This window comes from Enhydra lutris, unplaced genomic scaffold (genome assembly GCF_002288905.1).
Source record: "Enhydra lutris kenyoni isolate GAN:26980312 unplaced genomic scaffold, ASM228890v2 scaffoldscaffold8, whole genome shotgun sequence".
NCBI lineage: Eukaryota > Metazoa > Chordata > Mammalia > Carnivora > Mustelidae > Enhydra > Enhydra lutris.
The window spans coordinates 36,828,465-36,846,800 of record NW_019154092.1 but is presented as its reverse complement, the minus strand read 5'-3'; the positions used below and the strand labels follow the sequence as shown (position 1 = coordinate 36,846,800).

General features: G+C 35.2%; 1 protein-coding gene across 1 annotated transcript; it reads left to right on the top strand.

Moving 5' to 3' along the window:
• Nucleotides 1-5,111: 5,111 nt before the first annotated feature.
• Nucleotides 5,112-15,123, top strand: LOC111142631 (synaptotagmin 4). The gene is made up of 4 exons (XM_022495939.1): nt 5,112-5,448; nt 8,421-9,235; nt 10,942-11,062; nt 12,408-15,123. Exons 1-4 carry the CDS (start codon nt 5,415-5,417, stop codon nt 12,713-12,715), a joined length of 1,278 nt encoding a protein of 425 aa, XP_022351647.1. The 5' UTR covers nt 5,112-5,414; the 3' UTR covers nt 12,716-15,123.
• The last annotated feature ends 3,213 nt before the right edge of the window (nt 15,124-18,336 follow it).

The following is an 18,336-nucleotide window of genomic DNA, read 5'->3' as shown; positions in this document are numbered from 1 at the left end:
GGTGGCTCAGTCAGTTGAGCAACCAGCCCTTGGTTGCGGCTCAGGTCATGATTTCATGGGTCATGGGATAGAGTTCCACATCAGCTCCATGCTCAGAGAGAAATCTGCTTGAAGATTCTTTTCCTCTACACTTCCCTTCACTCACCGTCTCTTTCTCTCTCAAATGAAAATGAATAAATCTTAAGAAAAAAAGAATAATAGATTGGAAACAGGAGGATGTTTGTGTTTTGGGGAGCTAACAAGAAATATCTTCAAGGTAAACTGAAACAAGATAAGCTTTTAAAATGGCTCCAGGTCAAATGCTTGTTAAAGAACCAAGACCCAAGAATTAGAGAAGTCACTTCAAAGACCATAACTTAAAAATAGGCCTGGAATATAAAAATAAAATGAGGTCAGGACTCATGAAAAAATTTGTGAGAGGAAGATCATGAACAAATGGGAACCTTGTGGATTATTTGGCGTGAGAATTGATGGAGGCCTTTGATTTATGTTTTTGGAAATTGTTGGTATATAGCTAATAATATGTCAACCTGTTTTAAAGGATTTCAGTAGAGCTAGTGCTATAAGAATTTAAATCAGAATGAATCCTTGAGTACTGGTAAGTCAGAAACTTTTATAGTGTAATGAAACTTTGACTTTGAAAAGAGAGAGAAGATATGGACAAACAGAAAGAGGAAGAAAGCAATCTGACTCTAACAATAATAATGAATCTACAATTCTGAAGAAGAGGGTCAATAAGGACAGACTGAATAGCGGTGATATATTGCCGACCAATCTTTGCTTTTTCCTTTTTTTTAAGTTTTTACATTAATTTCAGTTAGTTAACATACAGTGTTATATTAGTTACAGGTGAACAATTGAGTGATTCAGCAATTCCATAGATCACCTGGTGCTTGTTCATCATAACAGGTGCACTTCTTAATCCCCATCATCTATTTAACAAATCCCCCCACCCACATCCCCTTTGGCAATCTTCAATTTGTTTTCTATAATTAAGAGTCTCTTTCTCAGTTTATCTCTCTCTCTCTCTTTTTCCTTTTGTTCATTTGTTTTGCTTTCTAAATTCCACATATGAATGCACTCATAGATATTTTTTTCTTTCTCTGGCTGACTTATTTTGCTTGCCATTATACTCTCTTGCTCCATCCATGTCATTGCAAATGGCAAGATTTCATTCTTTTCCATGGCTGAATAATATTGCATTGAATATATATATATATATATATGTATATATATATATATATATACCACTTCTTTATCCATTCATCTATCTTGGGCTGCTTCCATATCTTGGCTACTGTAAATAATGCTGTTATAAACATAAGGGTGCATGTATCCCTTTGGAGTTTTTGTATTCTTTGGGTAAATGTCTAGTGGTGTGATTGTTGGATCATAGGGTATTCTATTTTTAACTTTCTGAGGAATCTCCATGTTGTTTCCCATGTGGCTGCACCAGTTTACCTTCCCACCAACAGTGCTAAAGGGTTTCTTTTTCCCCATATCCTTACCAACACCTGTTGTTTCTTGTATTTTTGATTTTAGACATTCTGAGAGATGTGAGGTGATATAGCATTGTAGTTTAGATTTGCATTTCCCTGATGGTAAGTGATGATGAGCAACTTTTCATATGTCTGTTGGCCATCTGTATGTTTTCTCTGCAGAAATATCTGTTCATGTATTCTGCCCAATTTTTAATTTGATTATTTGGTTTTGCAGTGCTGAGTTTTATAAAATCTTTATATGTTTTTGTTAGTAACTCTTTGTCAGATATATCATTTGCAAATATCTCCTCCTATTCTATTGGTTGCTTTTTAGTTTTGTTGATTGTTTCTTTCACTGTACAGAAACTTTTTATTTTGATGTACTCTCAATACTTTAGTTTTGCTCTCATTTTCCTTGCCTCAAAAAATAAGTTGCTATGGCTGATGTCAGAGAAGTTAATGCCTGTGCTCTCTTCTAGGATTTTTATGGTTTCAGGTCTCACATTTAAGTTCTTTAATTCATTTTGGATTTATTTTTGCATGCAGTATAAGAAAATGGTACTGCTGACCAATCTCAATAGGAAATACCAGGCAAAAGAAATATAAATGTAATTATCATCTATTTTCCCAGTTCTGAGGGAAAACTGTCTATTCTTCCTTTAGGCAGTAAGCTCCATTAGGATAAGGATCATTTTTGTCATCTAATATATATCCCCTACTTACCAAAAACCTAAGAATTAGTACATGTTTAATAATTGTGTATTGAAAGAAAGAAGAAAAGAAGAGCGATGATAAGCTTTTTTGTGGTTTGGGTTAATGAGTTTTTCACTCATGAGCCCTCAAATCCTAATTTAGGTTGTCACAGAGTAAATACTGAATATGTTGAAGAAAAACAAATGTGCAAGTGGTTCATAGTGAAAGGATTTCTTGTGATACTAATTGGGAAAGCATTTGTCTTGCAGGATTTGGAGTTGGGTGTGCTTGTAATATAAATCTTTTCCATTAACATCAGAGCCAGCATTCTTAATAGAATGATATGGAACATTAAAACAATTATCCATTTTCCATTATCAGATACTTCATTCTACTCCACCCACATACCAGTAAAATGCCTTTGTATTACTAATCTGGGTATTACTAAAGATTACTGAAGATCACCAGAACATTCTCAAAACCTTTTGAGATATTCTTTTGCCTAGCAGAAGATCCTAAACACATCTAATAATACTATTTTTAAGTAAGGGACCAGAGAAAATACAGACTAAACTATATTAATTAATAAACTGTATAAGCTTTATCAAACTATATATTAAACTATTTTTAAATGATTAAAATGGATGGAAACAATCATATAATGAATCATCAATAGTCTTAAATTCAACTGGATTTCTTAAAAACAAACAGAACTCAAGTGTTCTTTTCATTGTTTCTCAAAGTGTGTATAGATATTTGTAACCGGAATCCAAAATTAAGTAGGGTAAATACTGAACCATTTCAACAGTCAAAGAATCATTCTGAAGTAAACACTGCCACTTGTACAGAATGGTCTGTTTCCCAGGGAGGGAACTTGTTTGAGGCTGTGTGTTTTGGGTGGCAAAAAGGTGGTTACCTAGCAACAACCCCTCCTCCCAAGTCTCCACTGCTAGAATGGTATTGTTCACGTCAGCAAATTGATTACTTGTTTGCTGAATCGAAAGAGGACAATGTAATAATGTGGTAGGGTATAAATCTCAAACGTAAGAAACTTACAGGTTTTTCCTCTGTGTTCGATCATCTTCCCACTCCTCATCTGGTGCTGGTAGCAGCTTGTTTAAGGAGATTGGATAACAAAGAATATGCTGTTCATCAAATGACAATGAGGGGAACAACTGACATTTTAATTAATAACATTTATTTCTGTTTGCTTTGAAAGCAAGCAGTGAAACGGTTACTATATTCACAATAGCATTAGCTCTGGGCAAGAGGTAATTTTATCACAATGTGTCCTTAGAAATGAGACAGCCCAGGGTGGGATGGAGTTCTGTAGAAACAGAGTTTAAATAGTCTAGACAGGTTTTAGATGACAGCATTTTGCCACCTGAAGGTAAAATTAATGAAATACTAATTTATATAAAACATACAAATAAGGTACTTATGTTTACAACAAATGAGTTTAACCATATGGTAGCAATAACTTAGCTAGAAAATACACATTCTGGTAAGCCTCACACCATATATTTTGTTTACCTGTGATATATGCATAACAAATAAATGCCACTTTCATCTAATGAATGTCTATTCCTAGGAACAATCCCACTAGGTTCATGCTTAACTGAGGAAGCAAGTAATGTGAATGAAGTGAAAAGATAAGGATACAAAATACGGGTTCTGCCAATGGAAAAAAAATAAATACAGTAAATTAATTTGTGTGTTTTCATAGCATGACAATATAAGGTTTTTTTAAAATCTGTTAGAAGAATGTTAAAATGCCAAGAATGTGGGAGCAAGTAGAAAGGGAAAGAAAAGGACTTTGGTTTATAAAATTTTCCATGATGCAAAAGACTGAAGCTAATTTTTCCCCAGACACAGTCCTGACGCTCAGAGTGACTGTTTGCCAATGTGGAGGAAACTGTCACTTGTACAGTAGCTTTCTGAGAGCCACCCAGTCCCCCCTTCTCCCCCATCCCAACACATACCGAATGCCATTTGCTCACTGAGCTCCAGAGCAAAGGAATTCTTTGCGGAGCAATAATTGACAGTTGGAGTTACAACCTGAGTTCTCTCCTTTGGAAAATTGCTAAATATTTGTTTTAAAAGGCACACTCTTCAGATTAAAATTAATCAGAATCTGGCACCAGATATTCTCCAGTTCCTCAACCCCAGAAATATCATCAGTTCAGAAAACAATATATTTGAAAAAATAATATTCCTTTGAAATTAACCAATAATTATCAATTTCATTCATTTTCAATTTTGGTCTGATTCTTGTAACTCTTTTGCACAATCCTATTAGAAGTCAGGGCTTTTAACCAGAAATGTCATTCCAGGAGCAGTCTCATTATATGCAAAAGTCATAACTGAAAGTGAGTCTGAATATAGAAGGGATTATTCCCATCTGTTCCTAAGTACTTTAACTGGTCAAATGTCAGATATTAAAGGGAGGAGAGCTGATAGACAGATGGAGCAACAGCATTAGCAAAATGTCTAGATTATTTATTAGAAAATAAGTGATTATAGTGGGAAAACTGTTGTCTTATTTCAAATGGATCAATGTGCAGTGGATTCTTTTCTAACATAGGTATAACATATCAAAGAAAAAATTAGAAAGGGAGAAACATATTCCTGCATGTCACAATGTTCATTTGATGCAGAAATTTCTCTCTTCTCATTCTTACCCTGAATCACCTCTGTAAATTTCATTATTCTGATAACTCACAGACACGCTTTTACTGATCTTGATGATCAGAAGATTTTCTATTAGAAACTGACAGGAATGAGTTTGGGGGCTCATCTCCATGTGCCTCTGAGCCCCCACAGAGTAGCAGAGCTAATCTCCAGTAGTCCAACAGTTAAAATAATTGATGAGAATGTGTTGAATCCTCAGGAGAGAAGGGAGGAAGAGAGAAGGAGAGGAGAGGCTTGGAGGGCGGAGGGGAGGAGGGCAGGTGCTGATTTCAACCCTGTAGCGTCAGGATTGCGTCAATTCGGGTTTCAGCCACGTCTAGTGTCTCAGAGACGAGCTTCTCAGAAGAGCCAAAACAGGAACAGGGGTGGCAAATCACTGTGCGAGAGCAAGTGGACCTCCCTCTTTGCCTCCTCCCGTTCCAGGCGCAGGTCCCCTGAGCTCGCGCTGTTATTTTCAGCACTCAGGAAAGCCAGCGCTTCAGATCCAGGCAAGTGAATCAAGCCAGGGAGTTTTCCGTTCAGCACCTCGGACAGAACACGCAGCAAAAAATGGCTCCGATCACTACCAGCCGGGAAGAATTTGGTAAGCAAGTTACTCAACTTATAACTGTGGTTGTTTCTTGAATACTCCAGAGTGGGCTGTGATGTTGGTGTTGTTCTTGTTGTGTTTTCAGGGGATGCTGGATATAGATTTCCTAGGTAGGTAATCTGAAAGAAAATGAGAACTGTAAAGGGGCAATCGTGGCTTATCTCTGTTGTTTCTCCCTTCCTTGCTATCTTTCTCCTCAAAATTGCCTTCTGCTAGGGAGATTTTACATCCAAGAAGTTCCTAAACGTTCATGTAGCTCTGTAAATCGCAGCACACGCTAAGTAAAGGAAAGGGAGTCTGTTGTGTGTTTTTGGTTTCATTAATTCTGTAGGTGATTTTTATTTGTAGGTAAATCTGTTTTTAACTTACCAGGACAAGCCAATGTTTCTGTGATTACATAAGGGTTTGATCTCAGTATAAAACAACTTGAATGTTGGGGGTTTGGGGTGTATATTTTATTTTGGAGTTTACCATAAGGCTCTTTTTCTCTGCTATGTTTTTCTTGTATCTATGTTTTCTATGTATCCTTGAAATATGTTGCTAGTGGAAGACAGAGAATCCTATGATGCTAGGGTTAAAGTGGTATTTGAAATGAATTGACTTGGTTCATTGCATTTCGCAGGTGAGGTTAGACCAAAGCCCAGAGATGTGAGAGAAGTATTGCACGTCAAACAGTTAACTAAAAGCTACTGGAAAGTAAAATTAGGAATCCTATTTTCCAGTTCAATTTCCCTCTTCCTATACCAAATTTTTGGCCCCATTGCTCTCCTTCTCTCAGTAAATAAAATCAGATGTACTTCAAATTAAAAAGTCATATTTTTAGGTCCCATTATATTTCAAAGACAGGAGATGAAGTTTTACTTACTTTACAAGTATTCAAAAAATCAGGAAATTTTATAGAAGTTTGTGAATAAGGAATGATATTTATGAATAAATGATAATTGTTATTAAACTGAGTGAAATGACTGAGGTCTTTACTCTCAGAAGCTTAAGACCTTATCAGTGGAGAATACAGAGGGAGTACGTGTGTCTTTCCATGATACATTGAATATTTTGCCTTATGACATAAGTATTGAATAGAGACAATCTGTGACATTATATTCAGAAATGAGTTTCCTTTACAGCCTTCCATCTGGGTGATTGAGTTTATATTGTTGTGATGTTTATCCTGATTTCTGATTTGAAAATAAGAAATTTTCTAATACTGAGGCATTTTCAGAGATAGTGCTAGGGAAAAATATGTTCTAGCTTGAGCCATCGGTCTATTTAGGAAAAAAAAAAAAAAGGATCATCTTCTATTGCATTTATTGTTCTCCTAGCATTGGCTAAGGAACCGCCTTAGTTAATGACTTTGGTTTTGCTTCTTGGCCTTGGGATTATTGGAGAGTCAGGAGTGGATTTTTTCCCCCCACAGAGACTTGAATAGGAGGAAAAACCAAAAAGCTGATACTAAGTTTAGCTGATTATCTTTAGCTCTCGCCTCATTCTTTTTCTGTAGTATTTACTGCTTTTTCTACTTGGGGAATTCAAAGGTTTATTTTTCATCTTTACATGATCAGTTCCTTGATCTAATTAAACTATAGAATTTTTTTACTGTTGTTTTTTAATCTTATATATGTCTGCTCTTATTTGTTATTACTGATTCTTATATTCTTTGAGTTCAGTTTTGAAATTATGAAGTAGATAGGCAAAAGATTTGGGGGGATGGGGAACGGGAGTAACAAAAGATTGTTCTTTCAGGGGTTATTCCAACAAGCCTTAACCCTTTCCTGACTGGGACCTCTAACTTTACTATTCACTAGTTGGAATAAAAATACACAAGAATGAAACTAAATCCAGATAATACTACATTAGTTATATTCACTATGATTAAATTAAACATTGACTCAATTGCTGCTCTGTGTCCGCTGTAACAATACTGCTTTTACTTACACAGTGTTACTAATCATTAGTTGGGGGAATATGCTTACATATGGGGCATGATAAGCTTCATGAATAATCAATGCTACCTGATGTCAGTAATTTAATGTGCCCTCATTAAGGTAAGAATGCCAAGTTCAATTTTATTACCATTTGCCATGTGGAAAAATGTTAGAAAAAAATCAGTTATGGATAAAATTGAACTCTAAATTATCTATATTCACTCTTAATACATGTTAAAGAATGATGATTCATTTGTAGCCATTGTTTTGCTTTTATCCCACTTAGGGATTTGTACTTCAGATAATTCAGTGTCTGAGAAATTTTGGTTTGTATACCAGGAGTTTGCGGTGGTATAAGTTATATAATAACAATACCCTGCTGTTCATCTTTTTTTGTTCTTTTTTCCTTAATGTATGTAACATTTCTCTTACCAGTGTTCCATAATTGAAGTGGAAATTATTGATGAGTTTGTGATAATAGCAGATAATGTTCCTTCATTTCTTAAAATTCCTGGAACCACTAGTCCCTAGATGTTTCCTTATTGAATCTGGGATAAATAACGAACTAATAAGAATACAAAATTTCTCAGTATTTGAAGAATGTGCATTTAGCGTTTCATAGTCAGTAAAAATTGATGCTTCTGGAAAGCTTCAAAATGTCAAGAAAGCATAATGAAATTAGTACTGATTTATCATGCTATAGTTAACTCACGTTATCTGAGAAAGCAAAGGTAGGTCAGGGTCATTTAGCATCCCTCATCCCTGACCTAAGCCTGGTCACCTTTTTATTTTATTTGCAAAAAAACCCCTACTGAAATGAAGAAGTTTCTATCATAGTGTATTTCTTTTCTGTATGTCACACAGTGTATGTGTTTATTCCTGAAGGTGATATGAAATGTGTACATAACTCATACCAAGAACAGTCAGAAAGTAATCCAATCTGTGCAACCTACAGCAATTGCCAGCTCCAGCACGCTTTTCAAATAGGCTCATATCTCCAACTCCACTCCTTTAATGTATTTTATTGGTCATTTGATTTTTCAGATGAAATCCCCACAGTGGTGGGGATCTTCAGTGCATTTGGCTTGGTCTTCACAGTCTCTCTGTTTGCTTGGATCTGCTGTCAGAGAAAATCATCCAAGTCTAACAAGACTCCTCCATATAAGTTCGTGCACGTACTAAAAGGAGTTGATATTTATCCTGAAAATCTAAGTAGCAAGAAGAAGTTTGGAGCAGATGACAAAAATGAAGTAAAGAATAAACCAGCTGTGCCAAAGAATTCATTACACCTTGACCTTGAGAAGAGAGATCTCAATGGCAATTTTCCCAAAACAAACGTCAAAGCTAGTAGCCCTTCTGATCTGGAGAATGTGACCCCAAAGCTCTTTTCAGAAGGGGAGAAAGAGGCTGTTTCCCCTGATAGCTTAAAGTCCAGCACTTCCATTACTTCAGAAGAGAAACAGGAGAAGCTGGGAACCCTCTTCTTCTCCTTAGAGTACAACTTCGAGAAGAAAGCATTTGTGGTGAATATCAAGGAAGCCCGTGGCTTGCCAGCCATGGATGAGCAGTCAATGACCTCTGACCCATATATCAAAATGACGATCCTCCCAGAGAAGAAGCATAAAGTGAAAACCAGAGTTCTGAGAAAGACCTTGGACCCGGCTTTTGATGAGACCTTTACATTCTATGGGATCCTGTACACCCAGATCCAAGAGTTGACCTTGCACTTCACAATCTTGAGTTTTGACAGGTTTTCAAGAGATGATATCATTGGAGAAGTCCTTATTCCTCTTGCAGGAATTGAATTATCTGATGGAAAAATGTTAATGAACAGAGAGATTATCAAGAGAAATGTTAGGGTAATTTCACTTTTAGTGCTTAAAGTATTTAGGAACAATCTCTTATGTAGCTTTTGTGTATCTAGGGGATTTTCACTAAACTATAACTTTTATACATATCATCTTTACCATGTTTAATTATTATTAATCATAATCAAATGGGGAACAAGGGACTAGAGTAGATGAAAGAAAATTTAATCCACAACTGAAATGCTTAAAGTATTTTAATTATATTAAATAAATAGGCATCCATTATGGATATTTAAATAGCACTTATATAAATATTTCTGTTAATGTTTATCATAAGTATTTTGACTAGGACTTCCACTTAACCTAAAATGCAGGTAAATATTTCTTATTCATAAACAAGTTAACAACGATGTTTTAACATCAGCATAATTGAATTTGAAATTGAAATTGAAATTGAAAATTAAATCAGTTTATCCTGAGGATTTGGAAGTTGTATTGACTTTTTATGGAATGACTTTTCAAAGAGGAGCCATCACATCATATTGAATTATAAATGTTCATCACTATGTTGTATGACAAGAAGTGAGTTACTCTGCCTTTGTAGTTATATGGCTGTGGTAGTTCTGAAACTATTAGACAATGATAAGATATCAAATTTAATCCTATTTCCCCTTTAAAAACAGAACTCAGTTGATTTAAACTGTAGTACTTCAGAGTAATTTGTTTCTGTAAGGCATGATTTTATAGAATACCATAAAGATCACCTTTGTTTCTTTGTTGAAATTAATGAAAAGTCAAGGTTCAGAAAATTAGGTAGCTTGTTTGAGACACCAAGGTGTTTAGTGGCAGAGTAAGAATAAAGATCTATTCCCTACTCTTATTCTTCTTGAACTACTTATTCATATAATGACCCCATGTCAGTTTTTGTATATAGATTGAAGTTCTAGGAGCTCTGGCCCGCCATCATTCTTAGTTATAATCTAGCCCTGAGTTTACATATTTGTTAATATCAGGTAAAACTTGTAATTTGAGTTCTTGGTCTTCTTAACAAATGTCTTTAAAGTACAAATAAAATCTAAGTAGCATACAAAGAAGTATCTTATGATACCATCCAAAAACAAAGTATTAAAAAACTGGGTCAATTCCCTCAAATACTTAATTCATTTCTTGGATTTGAAAGAGGACTTTGAGTGGGGGCTAGGGACAGAGAATTTTAACTCCATCAGTCATCTGGGGCAGGAGATGGTAGCAGTTAGAATAAATGTCAGTTGCTCTGAATTTAAATTCCACTAATGTCAGTGCTTTTTAAAAAATCAAAATCAAATCAAACTTATGAGTCATTTTGCCCTACACAGATCCATTCAAATGATTAGACATTTATAAATAACTTCAAAAAGTAGTCATTTAGTTAAAAAGTAAAAACAGATAAACAAACAACAACAACAATACCTCAGCACAGGCTGTATTCTCAATATCCTTTTAAAGATTTCTAGTAATGGGTGTGGCTAACTCATTACAAATTTTAATATCTAGTAGTACCTAAAACCACCACAAGATGGCAGACAGTTGTTTTTAGAAGGTGACGGAACAAAACCTTGTGATTACTGTTGAATTCTTTAGCATATTAAAATAAAAATAAGTAGGAAAACTACATTTAAATAACAATATTGTATTGTTTTAAAATATTTTTTTATAAGTATGAATTTTAAAACAAGAAAAATAATAAAAATATTTATACCACATCTCTCTTTGTTTAGAAGTCTTCAGGACGGGGTGAGTTACTGATCTCTCTCTGCTATCAATCCACGACAAATACTCTAACTGTGGTTGTTTTAAAAGCTCGACACCTGCCTAAATCTGATGTGTCTGGACTTTCAGGTAAGAATGCTTCTGAAAAATTCAGTCTCAGTGTATAAGTAATACATTGGGCAAAATAGTTAGCAACTAACATGACTTTGATTTACATTTTACTCACAAGCACAAGTGATCTGATTGTTTTTCTGTTTCTCATTTAATGAAATAACAATGTGAGCTAGTGCCATTAGCGAGAAAAAGAAAACTATCTAGCCTAAGTTCTAAGCCATTGCTAATACATGATAGATATCTGACTGTATGGGTTTGAAGCAGAAAACAGTAATAAATGCTGAGGTAAGAGATCATAGCCAAAAATTTCTCAATGGTTTGAGAGAAGAGTTCTTAATTTTAGTATTTTTGGTGAGCCTGCCTACACTCATGCTTCTGTTGTTTTTATTATTTTTCCTATAATTCCTTAAGGATCTGCTTTAAACATTAGCTTTTAGTTTTGTGACTAAAAAAAAATTCCTTGTTGTATCACAGTGAAAAGAATACATGACCTATGGAGTAAAATGATCTGAGTTCAAATTCTAACCCTTCCATTTTGGTATATAATCTTGGCTGTCTTTCATAATCTCTGTACAAACTAGATGTAATAATGCTGACCTTGAGGGGGCATTGTGAAGACTAGAAAGATATACTTCATTAAATAACATCTATTTCTATGATTATTACTACTATTGTTTATTAATGGCAGTTGAAGACATGATCTTAAAGTTTTGGATTAGGACACTCAAATGAACTCACATGCTTCAACCAGAAAGAGACAAAAATAATATAATTAAATATATGATAAGGTAGCATGACCCTAAAATCCATACATTAAGGGTGGCACAGGGAAGATGAGCATTGAAAAACAGGAAGCAAACCCAGCTGGTGATTAAAGAAGCACAAAATTTAAAGCACTAAAGGACATTGCCATTGTGAATTCTAAATGCCCGTACAACAGAAAAGTAGAGAGGTAGAGAGATTCTACCAAAGTCATACAATTCAATCAGGTTAGGTCTTGTCTAATGCTTTTTTCTTCTATCTTATTTTCTGGACTGAGTTATACATAATCAGAATGAGCCATTAGAAGTTTTTGTTGTTGTTTTGTTGTTGTTTTAATTATCTCTTCTTCTTGCCATTATACTTCCTTTCCCATCCTATGGTTTAGAACTGTTTTCTCTTCACATTGCATATTCTTACTTGTTTTCATTTTGTTGACAATAGAGAGGTCAAGCTTGATCCATATTTTCACTTTGTTCTGACACCTTTTCATTCCAATCTCATTTTATTGGCATGCATCAATCTCTAATGGCACCACTATGTTAAGATCAACTCTCCAGCCAGGTTCTGCCAGGATAATGTCTGTCATTTACCATTGCAGATCCCTACGTGAAAGTGAACCTGTACCATGCCAAAAAGAGAATCTCAAAAAAGAAGACTCATGTGAAGAAATGCACCCCCAATGCGGTGTTCAATGAACTGTTTGTCTTTGATATTCCTTGTGAGGGTCTTGAAGAGATAAGTGTTGAATTTCTGGTTTTGGATTCTGAAAGGGGGTCCAGAAATGAGGTGATAGGGCGGTTGGTCCTGGGTGCAGCTGCAGAAGGAACCAGTGGAGAGCACTGGAAAGAGATCTGTGACTATCCCAGGAGACAAATTGCCAAGTGGCATATGCTCTGTGATGGGTAGTGTCCTAGCCATGATAAGTTGGAACTTAATGATTTTTACTAAGAAAGGAGCAATTTTCTTTCCCTTTTTCTCCTGATTCGTGATTACTAGCTTGTGACAGCAAGCTGCTCTTTTGTTGTTGTTGTTTGAAATGGATTGAATTAGCAGACCAGAAAGTAACTATAAATGTGTATCATGATATTTTCCCCCAATATTAGAGAAGTTGGATAAATTTTCATGAGCTATTCAGTCTCTTCTGCAGGTTGCCAGAGTAGCTGAGCATTTTATGAATCCTGCAGTGCAATCCCAAGCGATAGATGTGGTTTAGGAGGTGGTGATTTTGTGGGAACATGTCACTGGAAAGCAATGAGATTTTTAGGATTTGCAAATGAAGAGCACTTTTTCTCTTATGAAAATTCATCCATTTTTCTTCAGATGGGGAAATCAATTTTTATTTCAATCCAAAGATATTAAAGAAATGTTCTCTAGCTTGTTTTTATTCATTATGTCATGTGCAAATGGTTGTCTTGCATATAAAAGTGTATGGTCATTTCTCTTTGTAATTATTTGATACAACTTATTATACCAGGAGTAACTTGGTTTTGTTTCAAAAGGACAGTGAACAAGCTGAGAAATCATTTTATTAAAGGGCTGAGTTGAGAACACTGTGGCTGAAATAATTATTTTTCTCCCTCCTAAGGTTATATGTGAGTCAGATTGTTAGAAAATATGATCTCACATAAGAACTGCAGCCTTGAATTATTCACTGCCCTTCACAAACATCAGTGTAGTCTACGAAAGCCCTGTTTACCTTTGTGAAATTGTGGAATTAGTTAGTGGGTAAAGAAATAAACTTCAGCTAGAAATCCAGTTAGAAATGCAGCTTTCTGAAAAGAAATATGTACGGTACACAAGTGTGCATTCAAGGCCGTCCCTCGTCTACAGAAAGGACATGACTAAGTCTTCTAGCAGCTTGTCCTCCCCCAGAAAGGACTAAGCTACTATTTGGAAAGACACAGACAGGCTTGAAGTTTTAACCACTGCCAGATAGAAAGCATCACCTAAACCAAGAAATTAAGTAATGCCTGAAAAATAGCTATACAGCAAAGCCTAATATTATTTACACGTTTTCACACAAAATCTATTTAGGCTGTCAAATTAGCACAACAAAGTATGTTTCACTATCTTTCCTAGGCTAATTTGTCTTGAACTGTTGTCTGTGGAGCAGTTTATAGACTTGTGTCTTTTGTGGTTTGCCAGTGCCAGGGCTCTGAAATTGTGAAAACCTGCTCGAGAAAAGCAGCACCCTGGGATTACCTGAAAGGACGAATTTGGGGTCATGTCACCATATTTGAGTTTTTAGAGCCTGTGAGTGAAACTGGACACAGTCGAATTATTAAATATGCAAATTAGAGATAAAGTCTACTGAAAAACTTACATTTTGAGTCAGGTTTTGTGTCAGTACCTTAGCTGTTTTTGAGAATGTGTTTGATATCTCAGTGTTTGTAAATTCTATGACAATGCATTTTCACAACAACATACATGCTTTTTATGACTATGCCTAATGTAAAGAAAATGTTTTACATTCTGTATGTACAAAGATGGAAGTCAGCCTCTTTTTTGTGCTTTAAGATGACTTTGGGATTTAAAAAAAAAAAAAAAGTGTATTCCCTAATCATTGTCTTTATCCACCAGAAGGTCACCTCACAGCATTTCCATAAAAGCAACACAAAATGAATCATAGTCAGTGTGTGCTTTGGGGAGGTCAGATGGCCTTTTTATTGTATGTATATTTGTTATCATAGGCCATGGAGTAGAGTCTATTTTGGAGTTCTGAAAAGTTGTGAGGAGTCAACTCTAAGTATCCTTCACAGCAGCCAGAAGGTAATGGTGGTACCAAGTAAAGTATGGTTGCTGGAGGGTGATTTTTTTTTTTTTTTAATTGGAACAGCAAAACCAACAATGAATACTTTTAAAATTACAATGAATAATTTGTAAATAGTTTTTAGTTTTTAAAATTTAAAAGTGTTTTTGAGTGTGAAAAGTTGAGTAAAACTCTTTGTAACTGCTTTTAAGAAAAGAAAGAAGGAAAACTAGAAAGGAATTGAAACTGGCAGGGACATCTGCGATCCCATCATCTTCTGAAAATTAAACTGTTTTATAATGTATTACTATATCAGTGTGAATATCTTGAATTCTGTTGCAAATCCTGCACTGTATGAAACATGTAAATTAACTGTTTGTCTGATTAGCCAATCTAACCACCCTCATGGGGAGGTCTCTGTGTTTGAAGAACCATGTAACTCAGTAACTGACTTGTTCTGATGTTGTGACTCAATAGAAGTGATTTGGAAGGAAGCATGGTGTATGAGATGGTGTCTGTTCCTTTGTGCCAGCTCTGTATGATGTTTGTAAGACCATGTTTGTAAGACATGAATAAATTGCTGCTTTTGCCCAACCCATTTCAACTCAAACTTTTTGCCAACAGACTCTGTATTAAGAATTCTATTATTTCTTCCTAAGCTTTAAGTTTCTTGAATGCATCTCCTGGAATAGAATAGGGATCACTAGTGATTCAGCAACAAGGTCATCCATATATCTTATTTTATTTTGCTTAATCCTCATAACAATCATCTGGGAAAATTATGATTATCCCTATGTTACCGAAGCAAGAGGACTTGAGGAGCTTAGGCAGTTGACTCAAGAGCATATGGGTAGTGAATAAAAGGATTTCTTGGCTGACTGTGCTCTTCCCTCCCTGCCATACCACTCTCCTGGAGAAGTCCTCATCAATGAATCAGCTAGACCCTTAAAGGGGATAATGCCCAAATTCTGTGACTTACCCGTTCTTCTTTTCTTAAAATATTTTATTTAGTTATTTATTTGGGAGATAGAGAGGACATGAGTTGGGGGGAAGGGCAGAGGGACAAGGACATGCAGACTCCCTGCTGACTGGGGCTTGATCCCGGGACCCTAAGATCATGACCTGAGCCAAAGTCAGATGCTTAACCAACTGAGCCACCCAGGTACACTAAGACTTTTCTTTTCTACAGTATATTCACTTTTCCGTATTTTATTTACTTTTTCACTATTTTCTAGCACCATTCTTTATTCTTCCTTTTTTTCCCTCTCTTTGGCTCTCTTACTTCTCATTTTAGTCTCTTCCATTACTTATTTTATATTACTGCCTTTTATTTTCTTTTTAATATTCCCCATGTCCTTGTGCCAGATAGACACGGTTAGAAAACTGGTGTGGAAATGAAAGTCTCATCTCTTCTTAGAAAGGGGGAGAAAAAACTCTCAGGACATCTTCAGCATTGCCATCAAACACCAGCTAAGGTGAATGGGAATTATGGGACCCACCCCTGGAGGATCAGCCACTGTTTATAACATCAGTTTGTATCAACAGGTGAATGGATAAATGAATTTTGGTCTGTGTACACAGTGGAATTCTACTGAACAATGAAAATAAGTGAACTACTGATAGATGCAACAACATAAAGGGTCTTAATAATTATGCTGCATTAAGGAGGCCAGATAATTTCCCTGTCCCTCAAATGTAGAATATATAATGTAGATTTCAGTTACAGAAGATGTTTGAAAAATGCAAACTAATCTATAGTGATAAAAAGCAGATCAGTGTTTACTTGGGATTGAAAGGGGAAGTACGGAGAGGTGTGACTAAGAGACATTAAAAAGGAACAAGAGAAAATTTTAGGGGTGATGGGCATGTTCATTTTCTTGATTGTGATTATGGTTACATGGTTATACACATGAATCAAAATTTATCAAATCCTACAACGTGCAGTTTATTATATATAAATTATACCTAAATCGAACTGTTAAGAAAGAAAAGCATAAGATAAAAGCCACTTAAAATCATTTTTTTTAAGATTTTATCCATTTATTTGACAGAGATCACAGGTAGGCAGAGAGGCAGGCAGAGAGAGAAGAGGAAGCAGGCTCCCTGCCGAGCAGAGAGCCTGATGCGTGGCTCGATCCCAGGACTCTGGGATCATGACCCAAGCAGAAGGCAGAGGCTTTAACCCACTGAGCCACCCAGGTGCCCCAAAACCATTTTTTTAATAACAAAAGGGGTAAGAATACTAACATTACTACCAACAGTATGATTTCTAAACTTTAGCAATATGTAGCACACTTTGGGGGCAATTCATTTTTCTTAACATATATCTCCCCAAGAATATATAGTTAGATGACCTTATCCCTATGCAAGTATGCCACCAACTCATTCTTTAAAGCAAATTATTTGTTTGCTTTTATTTCTCTTTTTAAGAAAGTGATTTCTAAATCCAATTTTGTTTTAATGTTCTATGAAATATTTACATATTTTATTTATTTTTATTATGTTCAGTTAGCCAGCATATAGTACATTGTAAGTTTTTGATGTGGTGTTCAATGATTCATTAGTTGCATATAACACCCAATGCTCATCACAGCACATGCCCTCCTTATTTAATATTTACATATTTACATTTTTCTAAAGATCCATTTACAAAACAAAGTACATTAACAGAAGCCCATCTTCTATTTCTATGGTCACCCATATCTCCTTTCCCATACATATTGACTTTTAAAAGTTATAATTTAATCCTTCCAATTTTTAATATAAACAAATGTGTACATTTATTCATATTTCTCTGTTTGTTAGTTGAAGAAAAGCATGCTATTCAATATATCATGGAGATAATTCCCTGGCTGCATATCCGGCAAGTCCTTATTCCTCTTTATAGTTGTATAATAATCTTTACAGCATTAATTTTAAATGGCTATTTGGGAACATGTATTTATTCTCCCATTATAACATAAGACCTTCATGTATTTCATTGCGCATTACATGTGTGAAGTAGCTAGGTCGCATATAGTAAGCTCAATGAATATTTATTTAATTAAGGTATAAGCCACTGTATCAGATTTGAATTAAATTTAATTGATTATTGTATGGGAAAAATTATAAAAACCACTATTGTTAAGGAATAATAGTAGAAAAAAAGTCACTATAAGATATAAAAGGATTTTTTTGTCCTTCTAATATAATTTATTATATATGAGAATGAATATGAATAAAATAGATATCCCAAACTTTTTCAACTTAGCTTTAGGATGAACTATGTTTTATTGTTTATTTCTTAGAACTGGATTTATTCTCACAATTTCTAGTATGAAGCTAGTACTAAAGTGATTCTGTATTCCCTGATAGGACATCATCTGAGCTCAAGGAAAGACAATTTAAAATCAAGTAGGATATGGATTTCACTTGAAAATTTACTTTGGATGAGGGAAAAAGAAGAAGAACAAGAAGAAAGAATATTTCCTGTGGATGATTTGAAATTCCAACATTGAGGTTGTATAGCACATGTGAAAAATAGCCCAATGAAATACCAAAGCTAATAAGCGAAAGATTTTAAGATCAGGGAATTCCTGAAGGACCTACTTAGGTGGCCTATGCAAGGTCATGCAGAGAGCAGTTGGGAAATCCGAGCAAGCAAGTAGATGCCCAGGCCCACACCTTGAATGTCCACATGGCACTCGTGGAGAAGGCAGGAGCCCACTGAAAGTATTGCCTCAGGCTCTGCTACACTGGTAACTCATTCATTCAGTGGAGCACCCATAGAGAAACACCT

What these genes read in the sequence shown, in the direction of transcription:
- LOC111142631 (XM_022495939.1), top strand. Translation starts at nt 5,415, where the DNA reads ATGGCTCCGATCACTACCAGCCGGGAAGAATTTG. An exon ending in TACCAGCCGGGAAGAATTTG is followed by an intron (nt 5,449 to 8,420) that starts GTAAGCAAGTTA and finishes TTGATTTTTCAG; the next exon opens with ATGAAATCCCCACAGTGGTG. An exon ending in TTATCAAGAGAAATGTTAGG is followed by an intron (nt 9,236 to 10,941) that starts GTAATTTCACTT and finishes CTCTTTGTTTAG; the next exon opens with AAGTCTTCAGGACGGGGTGA.